The 26,282-nt window shown below is 36.5% G+C and overlaps 2 protein-coding genes and 1 non-coding gene across 3 annotated transcripts in view; all 3 read left to right on the top strand.

Annotated features, from left to right (window-relative positions):
* The window catches only part of RABGAP1L (RAB GTPase activating protein 1 like), a 169,612-nt gene that overhangs the window by 67,590 nt on the left and 75,740 nt on the right, over window positions 1-26,282 (top strand). Inside the window, exon 13 of the mRNA XM_026703343.2 lies at window positions 23,861-23,974. Coding sequence (XP_026559128.2) covers window positions 23,861-23,974 — 114 coding nt within the window. The remainder of the gene's footprint in view (window positions 1-23,860; window positions 23,975-26,282) is intronic.
* Window positions 211-4,177, top strand: GPR52 (G protein-coupled receptor 52). Its single transcript, XM_026703357.2, has one exon. The coding sequence runs from the start codon at window positions 2,038-2,040 to the stop codon at window positions 3,121-3,123; it is 1,086 nt and encodes a 361-aa protein (XP_026559142.1). The 5' UTR covers window positions 211-2,037; the 3' UTR covers window positions 3,124-4,177.
* On the top strand, window positions 14,775-14,883 carry LOC113438192 (U6 spliceosomal RNA). The gene has a single exon (XR_003374341.1). It is a non-coding gene; the product is annotated as a U6 spliceosomal RNA (small nuclear RNA).

The raw sequence follows: 26,282 nt of genomic DNA, 5'->3' as shown, positions 1-26,282 counted from the left end.
ATGGAGCATTGTAGTGTTACCCCAATGAATATTTTATGGTTTGTTAATTGGAAGAATATAGCCGACAAAAACGTCTCTGTTCCTACAGTTTGCAATATATTAATTTGGGTGGTCATTTTCATTATCTTCCCTTGTCATCCTTATTCATGGATTGCTGTGGAAGGGTATAAGCTAGCATTGTGCCTGGCAACTGTTACCTAGTGACAGCTTCAGCTGTAATAGCCATTGGCTGTGCTTTTGACTGGGACTGAAGGACCGAGTCACCTTCCTGATGGTGGGTTTTTCTGCATCAGCTAAGGATGAAGAGGAGGGGCAGACTTAGGGTGAAAACTGTAATATCACACGGAAACATGTAAAGAATAGAAAGAGCACTCTTTCAGCGAGCAGGATAGCATCTGCACCTCATTTTGAGACAAAAGCTAGTGTATTACCAAATACACGTTATTGCTTCGGGAAGAGAATGCAATCAGTACTAATTTTATAGTAGTTTGGACTGCTTACGGAAGCATATCATAGGCAACATGTTATGGATGGCATTAAAAATAAGGATTTTCAGCACTTCGTGGTGATAAGGAACATGAGGCGTGAAACTTAGAAAAGGATGTCTTCTATTCCATTGCTGCAGCAGGAGCAGAGAAAATACTTAATCTCCCTCTCATGAAAGGAATTCCACACCATGGACTATTAAATAGCACAAGTGTGATTCCAGGACTTTAAAAAGGAAAAGGAAAAAAAAAGAGCCCTTCACCTGAGCTTTAATATAAAATTGAAGTGACTTTGGATTTTTATTTTTTTAAGACTGGATTATTTGCTTTTTTTTGGATCTTTAATTAAAAATGCATTTGATTTGTGTAGAAATAGGTTAGAAAGTAAGACTGCTGCATGTATCGAATGCCTGCTTATTAGTGAGTATTGAAAGAACTTTTGTAACCCATGGATCTGTCATTATTGCAAATGTAATGAATATGTTAATGTTTTGCCACATCATACAAGCCTTTGAAAGCAGATGGTTATTTAATTACTAAAGAAAATACACACACAGCAACTGAGAAAATGAATCCAGAAAATAAATGGAATAATACTGTACCATGACAGCTTTTCTTGTTAAATCAACATTTCATTAGCTTCTCAGAAAAAATGTAGATGAGAGTTAATGATAGCACTGTGTTGAACATATGAAAAAAAATATGGAGATTGCTATAGAGGAGAGAAGTGACTGGGACAGAGCTATGAACTTCACTATAATGATTCTATGTTGTTGCAGTTGTAGCCTTATTTCAGAAGTCAATGATTTCACTTTGTTTTTCCTGACATTAAATGCAAGTTTTGTATTCTGTGAGAAGCTTGGATTATCTTGCTGAGATTTTCACATTAAGGTTGGCAAAGTGTTTCAAACTGAATTGGCTGTTAAAACTCTAACACTACGCCACTGTGTGCCTTTTCTTTATTATATTTTATCTTCTTAACTAAACAGAGAAGATTTAATTCATCAAAGGGATGACAGGAGTCTTCATATATCAGTTACTACTTTAACTATATTTCTTAACACATTATTACCAAAGACTAATGAACCTAGTTTGCATTCATGGGTTCAGAACAATATCCATACAAACGCAGATTAAGATGATACAAGGAACATTATGATCAAAATAGTATATGGAGCATTTTTTTTGCCATGGCTTCCTTTTTAAAAAATTCCTCCCTTCCCCAGGAAAATGTACTTCTAGAATTTTTAACTGCAACATTGTGTATTTCTTTTCTTCCCACGCTGCTATTTTTGTATTTCTGCCTTTCAAAAGTGTAGTTTGAATGATTGGTTTTGTTTAAAAGTGCCTTGTGCTTTGCTGAGAAAGGAAGGAGTACAGGAAGAAGCTGGATGGTGGCCTTTCTGCTTGCTTTCTAGATTTCAGTGCTGGCTATTCAGAAGCAATGTTAATATTTACATGGAGAAACTGAGCCACAGGAAAAAAAAATAGCAGGTGAACAATGGATCGCTAGTAACTGGAATTCTGACTATATTGTCAAATAATACAAACTATGAACCAGTTCACGTGGACTGAATGGAAGAATCTGAATATGAATGATAGTAATGTGAATGTATCTGAGCATCTATCCTGCCCTTTTGGATTTGGACATTATAGTGGCATTGACATTTGTATCCTTGAGACTATTGTTATTATCTTACTAACATTTTTAATTATTACTGGTAACTTAACAGTAATTTTTGTCATTCACTGTGCTCCACTTTTGCATCATTATACTACCAGCTACTTTATTCAGACTATGGCATATGCTGATCTTTTTGTTGGGATTAGTTGCTTAATTCCTACCTTGTCATTGCTTCACTATTCTGTAGGTGTTCATGAGTCCTTAACTTGTCAAATTTTTGTGTATGTCATCTCTGTATTGAAAAGTGTTTCTATGGCTTGCCTTGCTTTCATTAGTGTGGATCGCTACCTTGCAATCACAAAACCACTCTCCTATAACCAGTTGGTCACTCCCTGTCGATTGAGGATCTGCATTATTTTGATTTGGCTGTATTCGGGACTTATCTTCCTGCCTTCCTATTTTGGTTGGGGAAAGCCAGGTTATCATGGAGACATTTTTGAATGGTGTGCAGCTTCTTGGCTCACCAATGCCTATTTTACTGGATTTATTGTGTGCTTACTCTATGCTCCAGCTGCCTTTATAATCTGTTTTACATATTTCCACATTTTCAAAATTTGCCGGCAGCACACCAAAGAGATAAATGACAGGAGAGCTCGGTTTCCTAGTCATGAAGTAGATACTGCTGAAGAAACTGGACATGGCCCAGATAGCCGCTATGCTATGGTTTTATTTCGTATAACCAGTGTGTTTTATGTACTCTGGCTGCCCTACATTATATATTTCATGCTAGAAAGCACTAAAGTGCTGGAAAATCCAGCACTCTCTTTTTTAACAACCTGGCTTGCTATTAGCAATAGTTTTTGTAACTGTGTAATATATAGTCTGTCAAATAGTGTTTTTAGATTGGGACTTTGGAGATTGTCAGAGACAATATGCTCAGTTTGTATATGTAAAAAAGACAGCGTGGTTCGAGAGCCTGTTCCTAGAAAACGGGCTAACTCTTGTTCCATGTAAGGAAAAAAAATAGGCAATCATGTACAATCTGATATATAGGCTTTGTAATATTTGTATGTTGACAGCATAAAATTTGAAGAAGTAATATCCATTGTAAACACAAATTATATTTTGCAACAGTAAGAAAACATTGCTGGAATGGTGATGAGTGGGAACTAGTAAATGCAAGTAAAGCTTCCAGCAGACTGAACTTAAACCGAGACTATCTTTAATAACAAAATTGTCACTTATGAATATGTAAAAAACTGTGGTAGTAATATAAGTACTGTATATTATTTTAAAATGCTTATTTGTGGAGGAATACATTTTAATTTTTTTCTAATGTATATCAAGATGAACCAATGTGTTCTTTTGTTCTTTTGGAGTCTGTGATCCAATTGTTTGGGCACATTTTTGCTGTTCAGTCAGAGCATGCATTTAATATGTATATAAAATGGTTTTAAAGTGTACATTTTGTATTCTGTATCACATGGTTTTCCTAAACTATTATTAAATCGTTGTTTAATACTGGAATAAATAATTTTTCAGTTGACTGTAAAGACCTTTTGGTTTTTCTGAAAAAATCCTATTCAGATTCTAAGGTATTAATGCCAAATGCAAGTCAAAATCTTAGTACTTTGCTATATAATAGTATGGAAATTCTGAAACTCAGATAAAAGGCATTTGTATCTAGATTTTGGTAATTAAAAATGTTGGACAGGAACCAACTAAAATGTAGCAATGTCTTTTGATTTCTACAGAACAATTGAGAATGCATAATCCCATTTAGTTTCACTAAAACCAGCGTGATTTATATAGCTTAGTTTTGTATAGGGTTTCCTCCAAAAATATTAGTAAACCATATTAAAAATCTCAGCTCAAGTTGTTATTGAGTTTTCACATGTGGCCCACATTTTTAGTGTCAGCATTGTAATTTATTATTTCATGACAGTCCATACCGTGAAAATCTTTCTGTAACTTTTGCAGTAAAATATATTTTTGTACTCAGTTGTGGTAATAATAAAAGAAAAGCAAAATTGGTTTCTTAATTTATACAAGTTTCAGAAAATATTTCGGCGAGATCTAGAGCAATGTCTGATATGTACTGAATAAAGCTCTGCATTTTGCTATATTTTCAATAATCTTACAGGATATTTAGAATGAAAATGCATCTATGAATGTGAAATTATATCTCTGAAATAAATTGGAAGAGAGAATTTGTTCCCATAGGACTAAACTCTCAGTACCTTTTTGACAATGCTTTTCCTATTGCCAAAGGAGATTCATGGAGTGGAAATAATATTCAAGGTCTGAATTTACTTAAGATACTTACTGTATTTAAAACTCAGGTCTAAAAGATGGGCAAGTGATGTTTTACTTTACTTTAGCTTATCTTTGTGGTTTTTATGAGTTGGGAATTGTCTGGAGACTAATTAAGTTTTCACTCAGGTGCATTGGTTTCATGTCCATTTCAAGTTCAGGTAGGAAAATTCGATGCCTAGAATCTTGAGGTAGAACTAAATAGAAATCCCTATCCTTATCTGAGATTAACTTGGAATATACTACAGTCAAATTATTAAAAGTGTTAATTTGTTACAATATTTTCTTAACTTTTTAGTCTCTTCACATACAACCAAATGTTGGAAAATAAGTGTGTAGAGTTCTAGAACTCTTGTCAGTCTAAGTGTATATCAGCAGGATAACTTTCCCAAAGAGAAGAAAGCAGCACCAAATTTAGCACTGTAGAGAGCCCAGCAGAAGGGCGATTGCACATGGGTGGGTTCCAGCTGAAAGCAAGAAGGCGGGGGACCAGAAAAACCCCTGGTTCATTCAAAGCAGCAGCTTCATATATAGTTAAGTGTCCCATTCTTAAGTCCTCTTCAGTCACATGACCTAAGTGGAGCTGCTGTTGAAAGATTGGAAAGAGTCAGATAAGACATTCCCTGTAGGATTTCTCCTTAACATCAATTCTATATTTATTTATTTATTTTATTTTGTCAAGCATGCATTTGATAATATATATATAACTATAAACATGATTATTAATACATGAAATAGATACGAATAAAATGGAACATCAAGACAGGGATGGTAGGCACGTTGGTGCGGTACTCGATCAAGTGTTATCATTGCTTTAATATATGTTTACTGTTCACTTTTGTTTCTCTCTCTTTATTCTTTCTAATCCAATAGAATGTTGGAAAGAAAAGCTCAGGACTTTGTCTTTCGGCTGGATATATTTTTGAAAAGTGAAAGCACAGAACCAAATTTGGTCTGGCAGAGGAAGTCTGTAAATGGGATAGATCCAGCCAGGCGTTACAGAGAAAAATATTCCAGAGGAATATCCACCAATGCTGCCCTGCAAAAAAGGTGTTATGTTGCTTGCTATTTCACACAGCAGCAGCATAAGGGGAGAGCAGAGCCGCATCATGCATCCCCCATAGAATCAACAGGTTAATTCTTTATCTGAAGGAAAATACAGTAGTAATGTCTTCTATGGCTACAGATGGAAAAGAAAGAATTATTGAAACCATGTTCTGCAGGCTTTGCTAATTTGTTTATTAACGCTAGAGAATGATGGAAATTGTGAAACGCTGCCAGGATAATTAGTAACTAATTGAATGTCTTAACTCTTAATGTTATTTTATGAAAATAGTGTTGCTCTATTCAAGAACATGATAACTATAGCTTGTAGATAAACTTCATTTAAATAATTTATATTAACCAAATAGATCAAAATGTGATGTGTTCTGTAGAATTATAATTAAATATCACCTTTTCTATAAGCTAGAAGAAGCTGCAATAAAGCTTCTAGCTGCCAGTTTCTATTATTGATGCCTTCAGAATGAGAGAGGAAGTAGTAGCTAACAACTCCATTGGGTATCGATAGAGCATTTCTTCCAACTACCGTGTTTCTCCAGCAATACGACCTCCCCCAATAGGAAGACCCAGCATGTTTTCTAGGCATAAAATTAAGCCCCTACCCCCAAATTTAGGCCTATTTTAAAACATGCAAAATGGGGGAAGGGCAGGGAGACTTGCCATTAGGAGCGCCCCGTGGGCAGCAATTCCTCGCCACCAGCTGCTCCTAATGGGTGATCATGGCAGAGCGCGGAGAGCTCCCTATTCCTGCCAAGCACCTTTGCGGCAGACCCAAGACCTTCAGTGCCCGCCGCTGTTGATTTCCCTTCTACCCATGCCGCCGCCGCGTTTGGAGCTGCCACTTCCACGTTTGGAGCACCACTGCTGTTTGGAGCACCGCTGCCGTTTGGAGCTGCCGCTTCTGCATTTGGAGCTGCCACTGCGTTTGGAGCTGCTGCTTCCACATTTGAAGCGGTGCCGCTGTTTGGAGCACTGTCGCTGTTTGGAGCTGCCGCTTCCGCATTTGGAGCTGCTGCCGCGTTTGGAACCCCACTGCTGTTTGGAGCACTGCTGCTGTTTGGAGTTGCCATGTCCACATTTGGAGCTGCTGCCGCCTTTGGAGCTGCCGCTTCCGCGTTTGGAGCACTGCCGCTGTTTGGAGCACCACCGCCATTTGGAGCGCCGCCGCCACTCCAAACACGGCGGCAGCTCCAAACGCAGAAGTGGCAGCTCCAAACATGATGGTGGTGTTCCAAATGGCAGCGGCACTCCAAACACAGAAGTGGCAGCTCCAAATGTGGCGGTGGAATGGGCAGAAGGGAAAGCAACAGCGGCGGGTGCCAGAGGTCTTGGGTCTGCAGCAAAGGTGTTTGGTGGGAGTAGGGAGCTCTCTGCGCTTCGCCATGATCACCCATTAGGAGCAGCTGGTGGTGAGGCTGCCCGCGGGGCGCTCTAGATGAGGATGCAAGGGGGGGGAATTAAGTCACCCCCGAAAAGATGGCCTAGCCATTTTTTCGGGGCTCAAAAAATATAAGACCTGGCCTTATTTTATGAGAAACACGGTACCAGTTGAGGCTACCAGAGAGAAAGAAATCAGCAGACCTTTATTGTGCTTCAGTTCCATTATTTACTAAAATACTACCTGCTGAACTTTTAGCTGTGTTTTTTCCTCTTTTCTTTTTCTTCACAATTACTAATCTGCAGGAATTACCTTCTTTCTGATCTTTGCAAAGTAGCCTAGGAACTCTTTGGATTGAAGACTATAGGATAAAAATGCATTTGCTTCTATAAAAAAGAAATATCTGCCTAGCTGTCCCACAATATTATTTTTTGACATTTTTATTTAAAATATTGTGAGCAAATATACCACTATTTCAGTTATGCGACTTGAATTATAGTCACAAGAAAACAGGAATGCTAGAAGGAAGTTTTATTAATTCTAGAAATGCTCTAAAATATTGAGACTTAATTTTTTACCAACAAGCAACTTGTTACTGCTTGAAAATTGATGTATCTTGAAAGGGGCTCCATTCTAATCCTGTGTATGTTAACCCTTCAATGCACTTTGTATCATATAAATACAGCAACATGTTTATTACATTTTACTGCATTTTTTATTAATACTAACATGCAAATTTTTGTTTAATTTTATCGACCATTTACATTTTTATTCCTGTGAGTAGTTGTCATAGGGGCCCCAGTATACTGCTTTGCCTGGGGCCCATAATGCTGGTAAGACGGCCCTAACTCAGGTTGTCTCATGTAGCTGTTGAGTTTTGGTCACCAGCATCTTGCCTTCTTGCACTCTGTTACCTGCTTCAGCTCTTCCTCTGGCTTTACAGCAAAGAGTTATTTGCCATGGAAAGACAGCTTAGATGTTTTGTAGGCAGAGAGGACAAGGCTTAAGGCAGGCACCAGCAAAAATGTGTTGAGCAGCCTTTACAAAGATGTATATGACTAGGCTTGTGTTGGAGCATGTGGGATAAAGAAATTTCCTCTGTTTTGGCCTTTTAGTTCTTAGTTATGTCTCACTAGGGATAGCTGTTCTCTCTTTTCCCCACTCTCTCTAATTCCTACCTTGCACCTTTAACTTTCTGTCTTCTGCCATTTCTTGTCCTGTTAAGCACATGATATTAAGAAATGGACTAAAGAAGGGTTTGTATTGAAGTGTATTGAAGTTTATATTACTAAATTTTTAGTTACACAAGTTGCTAATGAGATAGGATAACAAGGTTCATTGATCTTGAGACATTGTCAATATATGCAAATGTGGGAAATATTTAAAGAGAAATTTGGTTAAAAATAAGGATAAGATATCCTATAGTAAAGAATTAGTTCATGTAAGCAGGAAATGTCAGTGATATCATGCATATGTGTATAATAAGTGATAATTTTCGGTTCACAAAAGCATAATGAGTGGAAGAATTTGGATAAAGAGAATAACTTTTAGGCAACAATCCTATATTAATTATAGCACCTAAATTAAATAGGATGGCTACTGTGTTTCTTAAATCACATCTCTTTATAGTTAGAAGACATTATTCCATACAATGTTTGTATTCATTTTAAATCTAATTTAAATTAATTTTATTTTCAACTATTTATTCAACACAAATTGCTAGTGCTGTGTTTGAATATGTTTGGATACCCTTCTGTGATATCCTACTGATAATTTAGAACTCACTATTTCTGAAGAGACATTTATTTGTAGTTCATTAATTTTTCCCAATTTGATACTCTTCAGATGTATTGCATTTCATCCCTAGTACCAGGAAATAATGCTGGCTATGCGATTATAAGAGTTGCAGAGCATCAGGTTAGGAAAGCTGATAAAGATATTGTAATTGTGTACCAAAATATGTATATTTAGATATCTAGTTACATTTAGATGTGTAACTATATTTTTTTATAGAAAATAGAAAAAAATGTACCACTTTATACAGTTCAGGAGAATTTTATACTACCTGAAGATAGGATCAGTTCCCAAGAGACAGGGAAATTAAGGAAGATTGAGAGAGAAAAAAAGTGTAAGTGAACAATGTGGAATATTACTATAGTATGAAAACATTTTCATTTGAATAATGGTTTACACACACACACACACACACAATTATTGCCACCATATCAATTCGTGAAACTTTTTTTTTATTTACCTCATTTTGAAATGCAGTTTTCCTAAAAATAGATTATTCTCCCATGTACTTTAACATGCATTGCTTTTCTTCGCTGTAATCTCATTAGAGCAAAGTAAATTTTAGCTCCAAGAGGAAGAAGAAGTATGAGTAATTAGGAGATTAGTTTAATTAAAGCAATTGAGTAGTGGTTACATTTGTGCAGTTTGGGATTAATTAAATTTCTTATTAGTGATGAGGTATGTAGTTTCTATAAAATCCTGCCAAGTAATACCAGAATACTCTTTATTAATGGCATTATTTTTATAGTTGAGGTTTTTCATTGGGTTTCATCATTCTAGCATCTTATTACTTTCTTTTCAAAGTTTCGTTTGCTGTATTTCCAATACAGTTTAAATGGTTGGTATGAGAGATTGGTAAGGAGGCTGGGAAAGTACTGAAAGAACATAAACAACCAGAAAATGAGAAGGAATCTGTTTATTTCAAAAATGGCAACTGAGATAGCAAGAACTGCTAGAAGTGATTCAAAATATTTTGCTTTGATGAGTTCACTAATAAATGAGAGTTGTAAATACCTATTGAAGCTTCAATGAGTCAATATGTACCCCTAATTCTAACAAAGTTTACATAATTCTTGCTTCCTTACATGTGTGGGCCCTGAAAGCTGAACATTTTTATTGTGATTTCAGAAGTAGAAAAGAATTGAAAATAAACAACAATACAACAGTAATTCTATAAAGCAGTATTTCTCAACCTTGGGAGCTTTGAGATGAATGTACATCAACCCCCAGAGTTCTCCAGCCATTACACAAAAAGTTGAGTACGCAAAATTAAGTTTAAATAATAGTAATGCCATCAAACATCCACATCTGCCTATCCCAGGTTCTTGGGATGCATTTGATAAGTAGATAAAAATGCTAGATTCAGTCTGAACATCACGGTAACAATGCAGCAAACCACAATATTAACAGCGAAGAAGAAAAAAGGACATCTGAATAATATCTGAAGGACAGTGAAGAAGAAGCACTGAAGCTGGTACACCAGAAAGGCTTATTGAATACTACAGAGATCAAACTGCATTACAAAAAAAGAACAAATGAATAAAAAAGAAACCTGGGAAGACAAAGTATTATATAGCCAGTACACTAAAAAAAATAGCATACAAAGCAGATAATAACAAGACCTAATGGTTAAGAACTGCAAGGTTGAAAAAAAGAGACCTAAAGGGCTAATTCTAGCTGCACTAGACCAAACCAATAACAGGGAATATTTGTAGCTCAGGGTTGAAATGAGGGGTATTTGGTGATCTCTGAGCTTACTTGGTTTCTTGCAGACATTTCATTACTCAAACTAGGTGACATCATCAGTGCTAGTAATGTGGTTTGCTATTGGTTTATATCCTAGTCTAGTGGCTTGCCCTGTCGGTGTTGGTGGGGATGGTCTTCGAGATTCTTTGGCTGGACTGCTTCTTTGGAAACTGCCAATATTCAACAAACACAAACCCTAAAAAGAATTACACTGCCATACATCACAAATATCTCAGAAACCACCAACAGACTATTACAATAACGTGGAATCAGAGTAGCACCCAAGCCAATTAAAGCCCTTCAAAACACCCTAAGCAAAGCAAAAGATCCAGCTACCCCAGAAGAAAAACAGGAGTAATCTACGACATAGTGTACTGGCTGCAACAACCACTTTGTGGGACAGACAGGCACAAGACTGGCAGAACACATCCATGAACACCAATTAGCACTTAGAAGACATATAGCCAGACTTAACCATAGTTAAGTTGGAAAAATGTGGCCATCCTACACCAAGCCAAGTCCAAAACCACCAGGGAATTTCTAGAAGTCTCGCACTCTGACAGATTAGCCATCAATAGACACGTAGACATTAACAACACCCTAGACTTAAGAATTGTCAATAAGAAAGACAAAAAAATCTGGATAGTGGACTGGCAGTACCTGGAGACAGCAGAATAGAAGAGAAAGAACTAGTAAAGATAACGAAATAAAGAGAGATATTAGAGATAAAGAGATAGAGTTTTACTCAGAACAACTTACATCCTGTGACAATACCTTTAATACCATTAAATATCAACATACACCTGGGAAGGACTCAATAGGGGTAAAAATGCTAAATCCAGTCTGAACATTTGACTGACTGTGCGACAAATCCATAGTAATAACATTTACATACCATTAAACCTCAGGCTTGCAGCTTGTGAGGAGCCTTGCATAAGTTTGTACCACATCTTAATTGCAGCAGCAAAGATCACTTGATGCTTGATTGAGCAGGACTTATAGGAGCTCCCACCAAGTGACCATCCGTGTTGCAGGTAAGCAAAGTGGCAAGCTTGTGCCTTTTCTATGAACAATTTCTGCACTTTATCTTATAGTGCACATTATATAATAAGTAAACAATTACAGTGAAGTAGAGAACTGCAGATATTTGCAGTATGTTTGGTTGGTAACACTTTTATCTGTTCATTATCAGCAATATGCTCATTCATATGCCTTGTCACACACTGATAATATATGCACATGATAGTTTCATATTCCTATGAAACTCTTTCCTGTTGTATTTGTGAGCTTCCAGCCCTTTCTACGTAGTCATTCTGTCACATCTGCCTTGCCTTGAACCCTAAGCAAGAATGATCTATGACTCTATTTTCGGAGAAAGATATTCTTTAGTAAAAGTCAAGGGTAGTATAATAAGGCAAAGCCAGGTTTGTGCACCAAATTCCCAAGCATAATTACCCCTCCCAGATCCTCTCCCCCCATTAGCCCTTGATTGTCCAATCATATTGAAACTAGATGTTGTTGGAACAGTCATCCTTGGTATGTGGCTACATTCCTTCGCGGATGGTTGTCCTTGAATTTGGTTTCCAGCAGGAACAGTGAACTGGGATCCTCCCCCCCCCCCTCCTGTTTGGCTCCCTCCCCGTAGCTCATGGCAGATTGGCACCAAAGCAAAGGTGAAAGGCGACTGAGATGGTAGGTCTGACACATTCTGAAAGCATAATACCATAGTCCAGGGAACTCCAACCTTGGCGACTTTAAGAGTTGTGGACTTCAATTCCCAGAGTTCCTCTTTACTGGCTAAGGAACTCTGGGAGTTGAAGTCCACAACTCTTAAAGTTGCCAAGGTTGGAGACCCCGCCATGGTCCCCATAGCCCCAAATAATACAATAGTGACTATTTGTTGGAGGCTGCAGCCAAAGTGGAATTGAGACAAAAGTGACCCTAGCAAAAGAAAGAAGGATATTGAGAAATATAGAGTTTATTTTTCTGAACAAACAGTCTGTTTGATCTGTATGTAAACAGGAAGGGAGAAAAAGTTTGGGATGATAGTGATGACACTTCCAGTAGCATATTTATACTCGTAATATGGAGAGAGCTTGCACGTGTGTAGGGGAACAAGCAAGCAGATAGCAAGACTACTGTTAGCAGAAGCAAAACAGAGCAACAACCTAAATAAGCAACTGCACAATAATGTTGCCAATATGTTTAACTATTCTGGATCTAATGACAACGTAACTGCTTGAGAGGAGTCAGTCTCCCAATACAGAAAAGCTGACTTACCGATCCCTCTTTCCTCTTATGGCTTTGGTGCCTCTAAAAATCTCCCTCTGCTCCCTGCTTTATTCCTTTGGATGCAGTTAAGAGCAGACGGAGCCCTACCATTGCTCCAGTATTTGGTTGTGTATACGGTAAAACATTTTCCTGAACTTCAAAGATGAAGATCTGGACTACTCAGAACGTCTACTATATACCTTAATATTGATTGGTTGTTTTAAAATATGAAGAGTTATATAAGGGTTGAGCACAATCTATTTTGAAAAAATATAATTACAGCATTTTTGCAGAAAAGGGATATTTAAAAATAGCAGGTCTCTGTGAGAGAAAGATAATTAAAGCACGAATAGTAGTGATTTATATAGTGCTACAACTTTATAGTTCCTATAATGGATTATGCATATTTCAAAAAGTGTATTGTTGCACAAGTGCAAGGAATCAAATGTTACACTGATTCCTGAGTGTACTACATGTGCTTTTGCCTTTTCTTGCTTCTAATTGACACGTAGACTGGTATTCAGGAGCAATTACCATGCTAAAGCTAGTTTTCAGGAGAATATGAAAGGACAGAAAGAGAGACTCTTACGCAAGACATTCATTCCCCTTCTCCTGCCTTGAACTCCTATTACCTAGAGGGTTTCCCCAGTCTTTTCAGAGTGTGTATACAAGGAATTTTGCATGTAATTTAAAGGATTTACTGCTATATGACACAAGGATCTCACTTCAAGATGTAGAGAATGATAGCAAAGAAGCCAAACATTATTTTAGGAAGAGGTGTATGAGCTAAAATTGCTGAACTGAACACTTCAAATAGGGATTACTCTGTAATGAGTGGCAATTAGAAGGACCAGCCGATGGTGTTTCTAACTGGTAGAAGCTTCTCAGAGTCATGAATTTAAAATAGGTTCCTATATAAATTTAAATGATAAATAAAAGCAAGTTAAAAAGAAAAGAAGAAGAAAGTAATGATGTTCTACACAATAGACAATTATTGTAATGTGCTGTAATCATGGGACTGCAATCCCATGATTACAGGGCTGTAAATCTTTTATTAACAGTCACACTAATAGTTGAGTTTCTTACAGGTCAAGTCACTGAAATAGTTCTAAAATAAGAGATTGCACATTTTCCTGGGCCAAGAACTTGGAGGTTGCAGAAGGCTTGCTTAGACTGGATTAACATTTTGCATTAGAACCTCCTGGAATATTGATTCTCTCTCTCTCTCTCTCTCTCCCTCCGCTCCCCCCCCCCCCTTACAATAACAACTGTGCACTGGCTGGAGTCACTTCTTTGAGATGGGCAGTTACATAAATTTAGATAAACAGTAGATAAATAAACCCAAAATAAAAACATATTGTAACAGTGGCATCAGAGAGACTCCTGAAAGTTCTTTGGTCTGTAGTCATCATGCCTATAAGACTGACCAAGTCAAATCAAAACCACCTTGTTTTGTTCTTTTCTCTATAGGTTTTACAAATGAAAAAAGAGGTAAAAGAAACTCATGAGGATTATGACTTTATCATACTTCTTTGGAATTTTTAAACTCAAAAAAAAGGAATTCTTTATATTGAGTGGCGGGGGGGGGGTAAGTAAGACCCTTCAGCAGAAGAAATGGGAGACAAAAAAGGGACTATATGTAGAGGAAGAGTTTGGGGGTTGGTTGGCCTATAATAATGATAGAGGAGAGGAAGTGGAAAACAGCAAGTGGGTCAGAATGCTGAGGGAAGGAGAAAGCAGACGGAGGCATCGAGCATATAGGAAAGATGTATTGGAAAGATGTAGTAAAAAGCAGCAGTAGGCTACGGGAGTGGAAGATGGAGATGGGGAAAACTGGGGAGCATAAAAGACCTGGGAGAACATCAGCATAACAGACACTCTGTCAACCCATTTTTTATATTTGCATCTTTCAATTATAGGGACAGCCTCCCCCACACTGATTCATGCTATGTCACAAGAACTGCTCTGCTATGATTAGCGATTGTATTATGTACTTCACTGAAGCATAGAATAGAATAACCTTTTCGGTTGATGGATGCCGCAAACTGTCATGCAAAATTGTGCATTGTCAGTGTTAAAAAGATCCTCAGGGACAGTTTCTGCTTGCATTGGCAGAGTATATGCTAAAATTGAAGTGATACAGGGAAAATTAGCATAGATAGCCCCTTTGCAAGGAAGGCATTTAGATTTCTGAACTGTCCTTTATTTATTTATTTGGAATGGCTTTAACAGCCTTAAAGGCTCAGATGTCTCATAATACTATTCTTTCAGCAATTAATCCTTTTCTGTTTTTAAAATTGTAACTTTATTATAAATTACACATGAAAGAAAATTAATAAAAAATCTAAAAACAAAAGATTAAAAAGAAAAAAATAGAAGCAGAATTTTTTTGGAAAAAAATAGAAAATAATAATATAGTAAATAGAAAGAAAATAAATATATAAAGAAAATAGTTTTCCCTTCTTCACAATAAACAAATTTAGTAACTTATCACCTTTTCTTCAAATGCAACAAATGACCTCTTTTTCCCATATCTTATCTCTTATCTATAAACAAATCCTTAAAAACTCATTTAATTCCTGATCAGCAAAAGTCCATTAAGAGTTACCAGAGATATGAACATATCTGTTTTAAACTTGATCAGAGTAAACTTTATATTCCTTCCTTTTAACTTTTAACAGTTTGATCTCTAGTCCCCTCAAACTTGATTTATTTTCATATTTTCTTTATCCCTTCTCACAAAATTCTTCAAAGCTTTAGCCAGCCCCTTTTGTAAATGCAATATAGGAAATTACTCAGGTCATTCTCTTGGCTGTGTATCCCTTTTAGTTGTTGAGATATCTGCTGATTTCTTTTATATGTCCAGTATTGCATCTTTTTCCATATCATTCTATCATTTTAAAATCCATTTTAAAATCATGGATTTAAGTCTTTGTCTTGGCCAGTAATACATGTTCATCTTCCATAACCTATTTTATCATTTGTTGTATTTTAAGAGAAGGTGATTATCCATCTACAATTATCTAAAAAAGGAACACACTCTTATACTTAACTTCTGGGTCCATTGTTTGAAAATATCCTTCAATATGTCCAATGGTAAAAATTTTATTTTGTTTTATATTAAGAATGTTAAGTATTGTTCTCCTTTAATTGTAATCATTAGTTCCTTCAGATTCCCTGTAGTATCCAACCTTCAAAGTTCCATGTTATATCATGCTTGTTAAAAGAGTTCAAAACAACAGCTTTCCCCACAGGAAGAATTCTTATAATTAATTTCAAAATCTTATTTCAATTCCTTCTGGATCTTTAATCCAAAATCAACTTTCCAAAATAAATCTTCTAATCAACCTTTTTCTTCAGGTCATTAATCCTTTTTTGAATGTACAAACAATGAAAAATGTTCCTCCAAATTATGTTATGAATGAGTGGATATAACCTAATTTGTTATAAACATAATAATGGATATACCATAATGGGTAAAACATAATGTATTATAACATATAACATAATGGATATGATGTAATTATGGATATAACATAATGGATATAACGTAACAGAAAACCAAGGCTCAGAATGAACTAAGTCTTGCAAAACTGTCAAAAATAATAGAAAAAAAGCTTCTTTGAACATGTAAAATGCAGGAAAAAATTAAGGAAACAATCCACAAATGGGAGAAGATGGCAAGTGAGAAAGAGAGCAACTAAATTCATTTTTGCATCTCTCTTCACTAAAAAGAAAAAGGCCAGCTTATCAAAAACAGAACCATAAAACACAGACAAGGAATAGGAATAGAAATTAAAATAGGCAAAAACATGCTAAGAGAATATTTGTTTACTCTGGATGGGTTCAAATCACCAGAACCGGATGGATGACATCCCAGAGTTCTGAAGGAGTTGGCTGTGGTGATTTTGGAACCATTGAACCATATCTTTCAAAGATCCTGGAGCACCGGGGAACTACCAGAGCACTGGAAAAGAGCTGATATGGTTCCTATCTTCAAAAAAAGGAAAAAAGAATGATCCAGGAAATCATAGAACAATCAGCCTGACATCAATACCTGGGAAGACCCTGGAAAAGACAATCAAGCAACATGTCTGCAAACACTTAGAAGCAACCAAAATTATAACCAGAAGCCAACATGGGTTTGTTAAAAACAGATCATGCCAAACAAATCTTATTCTTTGACAAAGTGACTAAATTAATGGACCAGTGAAATGCTCTGGACATAGTATATTTGGATTTCAGTAAGGAATTGACAACCTACTTCTTTGATAAGTTAGAAAAATATGGGATAGACAGCATCACCACCAGGTGGATTCATAACTGGCTGACAAACCACATTCAAGGTATAGTCCTTAATGGAACTACATCTAAATGGAGGGAGTAAGCTTGTACTGAAAAGCATTTCCATGTACTAAGAATTCCATGTTTAGTGCACAACAAAAGAGCAATCTGATTAAATTGCAAAAGTAATATTGCTACTGTTTTCGGTAACAGTTAAAGCAGGTAACATACTGATCCTCCTATTCCTAGCAGCCATGAATCTCTTGGCTGTACAGCCTTTCCTAGAGCAAGAGAAATAAGTTGCTAAGGTGATACAAACAAATTGCAAAAATAAAGGCTGCATGGTATCATTGCACCTGAGTTTTTTAGTAACAAATCAATTAGATGTTACTGGGAAAGGGGATGCATTGTCAAGAGTTGAGAATTAGGAACAGGTCAGCCTGAAAATAACTCTTTAAACAGAATAGAGTGTACTACCATGTTTTAATTATCTAAAAATCTTTAAAATAGAAGTTGTATTATACTGGCCTTATAGCTGTAATAAATATTTGAAGACTCTATTAATAAGTGTTTACATTTACATCAGAGTTTATTTAATATTTAATACGTCAATTCATGAGGAATTAGATACATTTGGTTCATGTGATAGGCAGAAATTTAACATTATTGAACTATTGCTTGAATAAGAGATAAATATACTTCAACACAGACTAATTTAGAGCTAAGAAGAAAAGAATTAAAAAATAATGGTACGGCTGGTGTTACTTAATCTGAGATAAACATGAATTTTAAAAAATCATATTATTTTCTATTAATATTTGAGGGGGAAAAGTGGGATGCACTGGTTGTTTGTGTCCTGTGCATTTCAGAGATTTTTTGCATTAACTGCTAAAATGAATCGGCTTGCTTTCTCTTAAGCTAATTCATAACCTGAATTTCATCTCACTCCCAATCTAAATAGTTCTTCTCTTTTCAGACCTTTTTTTATTAGAGTTCTTACTAACATTCTGATTCTTATTTTGCTTCCTTTCCATTTTTCCTTCTTGAGATCTCTTAAGCGTATTTGATGCTGATATTGTCCATTTGTTAAATATAATTTTTGCTCTGTTACAAACTTTCTAGTGTAATTGATTTATTATTTAATCTAATATCTAATGCACATTCCATAATCTTTGAAAACTGTATTTTTTAGGAGAGGTTATGGAATCAGATGTTTACTGTTGGTACTATGAACATAGTGATTTTTTTTTTTTTTAAAAAAATGATGAATACCAAACTGTTGACTAATGGTATTAATAAAAGATTCTATTATTTTCATTAACTTGGACTTGCGCTACTATTACCTACAGCTGCTGGAGGTGCAGCACATGGGCGGTTATCAGTGAAGCATAAACTCAGTGCTAATACTGGAATAAAAAAAGACAGATGGCAGAATGTGCTATTTATAGTTCATTCCAACCTGCCTCAGGCAAGTACTGCAGAAATGGTTACAAGAAATGCTGTCAGTTACTAAGGAGATGAAGCAATGCTGTCAACAAAAAGTCTAAATTCCTAGTCTTAAGGAAGATTTCTGAACACAGGAAAATAGCTTTGGGTATGCATGTTCTAAATTCATTCTGGGGGAGGGAACCATAATTCTCACATTCTTTGCTGAAAATGAATTCAAAGGAAGAATTCAGCTTTTATTTTTATTGTGTAGGTCCTGGATGGCTTCTGTACTTCTGTAGTTTTCTCTGTCTTCTACAAGAGAAGAAAAGGGGGATCTAAGGCCTAGATCCTGGGTGATGGATTCCTTTTCTTCTGGATAAACTTTATCTTTTTCCCTGGTAATTTTTGAACAACAATTTGGTAACCCTAATTGATACAGTCCAGGATTCTTATTTTCTGTTGCACTAAAAATACTATATTAATAAGAAAATAGTTAATGGAAAAAACAATAAGAATACCATATAAAATATAAGAATAATAAAATTATTAATAATTATTAAGACTTGTCTATTCTAAAGGGATGAGCAACTGTTACTTTGTACTCAGATTCCCAAGAAAATTTTAGCCTCAGTGCCTCCTAGTATGGGGAGAGAGTAAAGCATCTTTGACCTTTTTCGGGAGCGGTTTTTCCACCAGAACCAGTGGCCTCTTTCAGATATCCCCTTTGTTTGTTTGGAACTAATACTCTGAATTGCAAGCTGATTAAATCCTTTGCCCATCAATTAACACTATTGATTTGAACTTCATGCCCCCTCCCCAATATGATGCTTTTTTTTCTCTGTGATGATGTGGTCCCTATTCAACTTCAAGTTGTTGTTGTTGATTTGAATCAAAAACCACAATGAAGAATTTATTACTTAACTGTATCTTTGGATCTTCAACAAGGCATCAATGAATTCACACAAAACCCTCTTTCTCTCTTGGTGCTTCACTACTGTTTTCGTTCCAAGAAACAGCACACAGTATATACATTTTAATAATGGAGTATGAGGCTTTCACCAAAATTTCTAGTCTGCCTCTTCACCAAGATGCTCAAAGTAAAATGCATGGTTATTTCTTCAATGTTACTTCTCTTCAACCTGTTAGAGAACTAGACAACAAAGGTTAGTGACTGATTTCATCCTGAGATTCAAGGCTGCAGATACTTTAATCTAAGCCTCATCAGTCATAGTCCAGTTCTATTTTGCTCTGCACTTTATTAAAACCCAGGAAGTGTACATAGAAGCATCTATAGTTAAATGTGTACATAGGAAGATCATTTGTTGGACCACAGATTAAAAAAAAATTCTCGGGAAGCACAGTTGTGCAGGGAAAAATATGCTGTATTATATCTTGACCCCTCTCTTTCCTTTGGCAATAAATGTGAAGTAAATATTTATATAATAATTTTCCAGGTCTTTATTGTAGAGGAAAAGAATGAGTTAAAGAGTAATTATTTCTTATTCAAGCAATGTTAAATGATGTATAAAGTATCACCTAATTTTTTTTAATGTACTGCTTTTATTTTTCCAATTGGACAAAAATGCAAACTAAATAGTATACACATGTTTTAAATGGTCAAAATTCTAATGCTAATTGTACTTTAATTTGTTTTATTCTTTGCTGTTAAATATTTTTAAACATGTTGACTAACAAGCTGTTAGTTGCATTTTAAAAGCTACATGCCATAATTTTGTAATAAATCTCTTGAATTTTGTTTTTAACTGTGAAACAACTTGTACCTTTGCTCTGATAATGCAGTTATATGTTGACATTGTTAAAAATAGAATAAATACTATTATTACATTCACATTTTATAATTTATTATGACTTCATGACTGCAGAACATCTTATAATGAAATGAGTGCAGACTGTATTCTACCAATTAGCGCATTGTAAAGTTCAATTTCATTAGTTTTGACTTAAGAAATGTATGCAATCTGTTGACTTAATATTTGTTTCAGAAAGTATATAAAATTTGAAATGAAGCTGAGATTTCGGCAGCATTGTTGATAACAATTGGTTGCATTATGCCCTGTTATTTTATGGGGGGTATTATGTGGGAAGATCTAGCAGCTTTCAGAAGCACTACACAACAGATAGTTGGATATCGGGTCTTGTTGTTGAAGTTAGGTTCTAAGGAACACTTGGGATTGCTGAACCTGTTACCTATGATTTCTCTGTGCTGCCTGATTTCGCTGAAGGATTGACAGTGGAATCTTATAGATTTATGACTTTGAAAGGCTTCATCCCGCCTCTCTATACAGTAGAGAACAAAACAGCTCAAGAGTTTTGTGAAGTAGCAATCATGGACCTGACCCAGATCATCAAGGGCCAACACACACCAGGTTTGGGTTTTATCACATCATTATTCTAGGGTAGAAAGCATTACTCTCAAATAATGTTTGTACACTTATTTCAAGGCAGTTTGCCTTGAAATGAGTATACAATAAGGATGTTAGATCAGATTACTCTTTTAGGACCTCTCCCTGTTCAATGATCCTGGAGGTTGTCTGGTTTACTGAAGAGCTCTGAGAAATGAAACAGCAAAAGAAAGAGTGCTATTGGAGGAAGATAAAAAATTAGTCTGACCAATTACATTAAAGAGCCCCTTTAAAGACTATTTGTTGTTTTAACCATTCAGTTGTGTCTGACTCTTGGTGACTTTATAAGGCAAGTGTTCTTCATGCTACCCCATCAAGGACAGCTTCCTTCAATTGTTGGATGTTCATTTTTGTGTTAGAGACTATCTTATTACAATAAGAGCAGCAAAATTTATTTTTCTGTTCTTCTTACATTTGTGGCTTGCTGACTGTTTAGGCTGGTTTGATCCTTTTTTGGAAGAAAAGCATCACAAATTATCTGCAAGGCTGTGGTAAGGATTATTCTAAGCATCTGATGATAAAAATGACTCGGATCTGTTCTGGACTAACTTCCAGCTGAGCAAGTTCTATTGAAGGCATAGTCTTTCCCTCTTATTTTGGAGGAGTTTTAAACTCCTCCAAATCTTGAAGAACATGTTCTGTATTACTAGGATAATACAGGTATTCATCAACTTACAACCACAGTTGTAAATTTCTAGTCACTAAGCAATCAGGGCTGTGAATCTAGCCATCTATTTGTTATATCAATGCTCCTGCTGGCTGATTAAAGGCTCCAAGAAACAATATGGAGTTGGCTCCAAGTGATGATAAATTCCTCCTCGAGTGAGAGGGTGATAATGCTGGGCTTGAAAGAAATGGTACTATGAGCCCTTCTCAAGAAGCCATCATTGGACAAAGTAGCGTAAGATAATTTCAAGTCATCCCAAACCTTTTTGGGGGAAGGTGATTGAGAAGGTGAGTCATGGAGGAAGCAAATTATTTAGATCATTTTCAGTTGAGTTTCATGACTTTGTTCAGTACAAAGAATTTGTTGTGTTTCTGGATGACTCTCTGGCAGAGCTGAGATGGGGATGGTGAATAATAATAATAATTGTGGCGGAGCTGAGATGGGGATGCTGAATAATAATAATAATAGTTGTTATTATACACAGGAATTGAAATCACAGCTGCCAGTTTTTTAGCTAACATTGACCTTCTTATGCATTGAGTTCTTCCCAAGAACCTACAATGTTGCAAAATGTATTGGTATAGTTAGTATATGTGCAGATCCAACGAGTATGGCCTTTTGTAATTGATAGATGGAAATTTTGTCAATGCGCAGAGTGAAGTGCTGTCCATGATTTTTTGATATGACACCTAGTGTGCTGATGACAACTGGGACTGTTATAGCTGGTGTTTACATATAACTCTTTGACTTATGACTGGTGACTTAGCAACTGTTCAAAGTTATGATGGATCTTCTCAGAGCTATTTATGACTCATTTTCAAGAGTGACTGGCCCCAAATCATCTAACTGGTTTCCATATGCAAGGGAGGCATAGAACTCATAGTTTCCTGGTTTCTAGGCCAGCATCTTAACCACAACATCAAACACTCTATCCAGGTTCTACCCTGAATCTTTCCTGGTTCTCCTTCATCTCTCAACAGCTTTTATTACAATTGATCATAGTAACCTTATGGACTGAATGTAGGGACATGAATGGGGGACATGACATGCAGTGGTTTGCCCCTTTCTCCATGGTTGTTTTCAGTCAGTATTGATGAGCAGGTAGAGAGGCCAGTGATCTTCCCTTTCCAATTTCATGCCCACAGGAAAAACTGCTGGATAAGGCTTGGTTATCAATGGCATGGTATGTAGGTGTTTGGTTATTAAACACATCAGCCAAGGAACTCATTTTGTGAAAATGATTTTAAAATAGTGTCAAAATTTCAAATGTATCTACTGGCCTAGTAAATTTGTAGATGCTTGTTCTAAAAAGTGGGATAATTCCTAAAAAAAATGAAAATAGGCAACATGGACATCTAAAGCTAGGGGACAAATTTTGTCTTCATCCTCAGATTTCCCATTAGCTGGTATGTGACGAAGCAACCTAAAACAGGCTTTTCTTATTGCATTTATGATTTAAGTGACAATGTCCTTCTCTATACTGGAAATTTATCAAGCAATTGAATGAGATTCAGATATGAAGATGATTCTTATTTGAATCCATGTCCACAAGTGAAAATTGCTATGACTGACTCTGCAATTAAATTAGACTGAGAATTAGCTTGGCAATATATCTGGATTTAGGTTGCTCTAATTGTGTATTAAAATATTTATACTTTTCGCAAGAGACTGTTGATGCTTTCTTAATGCATGCATAGTTTTCCGGGAGTCATAATAAATAGTAGAACATAAAAGCCATGTGCTTTGTCATGCCTCATTCGTAATTGCTTGATAACTCAAACTAACATTTCACATTTTAAATTAATATTTGCTTCCCAGTACCATTCCATTTCTGAAACCAGCAGGATGTTCTTTTTCTTTCTCAAATTTAAAAATAATTTAGCAGTCTATCTCTCTTGTGGTAGATTAAGATGCATTGGAATTGGAAACAACTAGCAATGCACACTAATACATTAGTTGCTCCAGACTTATATTCTGTATATTAAAAGAAAAAAAGATCTATTTATAAATAATTAATAATAGAAATGTGTATAAGTTTACAACTTGTATTAACAATTTATTAATCAGCTATGGTAATTTCCTGTTAGTTGTGACTCAAGCAGGAATTATTTTTTAATAATTTATCCAAAGCAGATTCTTCCAGGATATGTCATAAGACAGTAAATGCAATGCTTTTTATTTTGTAAGAAGCAAACATTTATTTAGTTTTCATGCATTATAAAGTAGAATAATCTGGATACCATCCTGCTCCGGTTGTCAACATATTTTAAAGATAGGAATATAGTGGTTATAAAATTTGTCAAGCACATGACTTATATTGTAATAACTGTTCTGCTACCCAAATTTAATATGGTGGATTTTTTTATCTTTCCCTTCTTTTTGCAGGAATCTACCCAGGAGAGTGTCATTACACGAGATATTCATCGTACATTTCCAGCACATGAATATTTTAAAGATACTGGAGGAGATGGACAGGATTCTCTATATAAGATTTGTAAGGTATAGCTGCTCAAATGTCTTGGAGTTTTGTTAAGAAGTTAAACAGGTTTGTGCATGCATTTTCCTAATTTATGTGACAAACAGCATTACAATAGTATGACATCAGAGTAGATTGGGTTTCCCACCCAATCTTAACTGAAAACAACCAGATGTTAGGATCTTGCAGTTTAGATTAGATGGAGAGGCCCTGGTAGAGAATGCAAGGAAATAATAAGGTTTGGGTTGCATCAGGATCTATATACTACTAAAACTCATGTTTCTATAACCTTTAACTGAGCAAAACAGTGCATCATAGGGTAATACTTTTTGACCCAAGGTACCTCAAATGGGCTAACTTACAGAATGTGTCCAAAATCTAAGACATAACTCCCAAAGGAATGAAATATGTGGAAGTTACTGTTTCAGTATTTCCAGGCTGATGCTGCTTCAGTGCTGCTGAGCTGCTGGTGCTGCTGTCATGTAATCAATGTCTTGTGATAGCTTTCCAGCCTCTCCCACAGTCACTTTCTCCCTCCCCCACCTGGTAGAAGTCACTTACTTGCCAGGAAGAGCAAGGTGAAGGAAGAAAGGGAGGGAGAAATAGGAAGGAAAGAAGGAAAAGGGAGGGAGGGAGGAACACAGTTCCTCACACTATCCCTCTGTGCACCTTCCCCTATCCATGTGGCATCTTTCTGAACCCCCATGCACCCTTTTTGATTTACATAACACCTGTTATACCCCCTAGACACCTTTCTTGCCCTACCCTCCTGTGCACAATCCATGACCTGAATACTCACTCTGACCCATGCGGTACCTCTAGTATACCCATGTGACACCAACATCCTTCTGAACCCACCTCACACCTCCTGCAGCTGATCAATCCCATGTAGAAAGTATATCCTTCCTGACCCATGCTGCTCACTTCCCCACTTCCTGATCCCAACCCACGTAGCACTTCTTCTGTACCCCTACATCTCTTCCTGACCTGAACTCTTGCGCACTCCCTCTTTCCTTCTTCCACCTGGCTGCAGCCATGTACCGGCTGGTTGATCTTGGATTTGCAACTTCCTACTTGGCTTTTCCACTTAACTTTCTTCCTGCAAGTTTTCCACAAGGAAAGCAAATTGAAAAGCCAGTGGAAATTCAAGGGAGGGAGGTAAGGCAGGAGGGTGGGAAGGCAAGAACAGTGAGGAAGGGAATGGGAGAGAGGGAAGGAAGGAAGGAAGAGTAGAAGGGAGGAAGAAAGGAACAGGAAAGGGGGAAGTAATGAAGGAAGGAGGAAGGAACCGTGGAAGGAACACTCTCTCTTCCGCCTGGCAGCAGCTACTTTATCTGCTGGCTGTCCTTCAACTTGCAATTTCCTACAGGCTTCTCCGCTTAACTTTCTTCCTGAAAGTTTCCCACAAGGAAAATAAATGGGGGCATTGGCAGGAATTCAAGAGAGGGAGGGGGGGGAAGTAGTTAATGAGATTTCTGATGTCCCCTGCCAGCTTCCCACAAGGATATTCAATGGGGAAACCAGGAGGAAGTCAGAAGTTTCTCTCACTCCCACTGCTTTTTCGTTTACTTGTGGCAATTCTGATTCTTTGTTTAAGTAAGGAAATATCTCTGAAATGATCACCCAACAGAGGACCCACCCACTAAATCAATAGGTATTCTGGCCTAGCAGTTCTCATCTCTTTTAATTTTGGGACTCTTACATTCCTAAAAACCACTAAAGATCCCAAAGATCTTTTTTTAAAATGTAGATTATATCTATTGATATTGTATTTACTATAATAGAAATGAAAATTGATACGATTTTAAAATATTTATTCATTTAAAAATAATAACAATAAACTCATTACATGTTAATGTAAACAATTTTTTTAATGGAAAATAATTTTAGTTTCCAAAACAAACATACATTTATTAAGAGCACTGGGACTGTTTTATACAGGACCCCTAAAGATCCACGGATCAAACTGGTGCTGTACCTAAGAGGTGAGGGCCAGATGCTAGAACAACCCTGGAGTATTAGTGAGGACAGAAAGGAGTCCATTTTTTTGGTGCAGGGCCAAATGTCAGTTTGGAAAGGGAATTGAACATTATCTTCCTTAATTAATACTTCTAAGTGCCCTGAACAGAGGTGGTATTCAGCTGGTTCGGACCAGTTCTGGCGACCGGTAGCGGACATTTTGACTGGTTCAGAGAACTGGCAAATACCACCTCTGGCTGGCCCCTCCCCCTCCCCTTCCAGGAGTCCTCCCCCCAGTGTCCTATTTTGGCTCCCAGGTAACTGCAGGGAGGCTTACTAAGGCCAAAATAGGGTGCAGGGGGGCCTTCAAGG

This window comes from Pseudonaja textilis, chromosome 3 (assembly GCF_049901715.1).
Source record: "Pseudonaja textilis isolate UNSWEBS1 chromosome 3, rPseTex1.2, whole genome shotgun sequence".
Lineage (NCBI taxonomy): Eukaryota > Metazoa > Chordata > Lepidosauria > Squamata > Elapidae > Pseudonaja > Pseudonaja textilis.
Note: the sequence above shows the minus strand (reverse complement) of the source record. Positions and strands in the feature narration are given on the sequence as shown.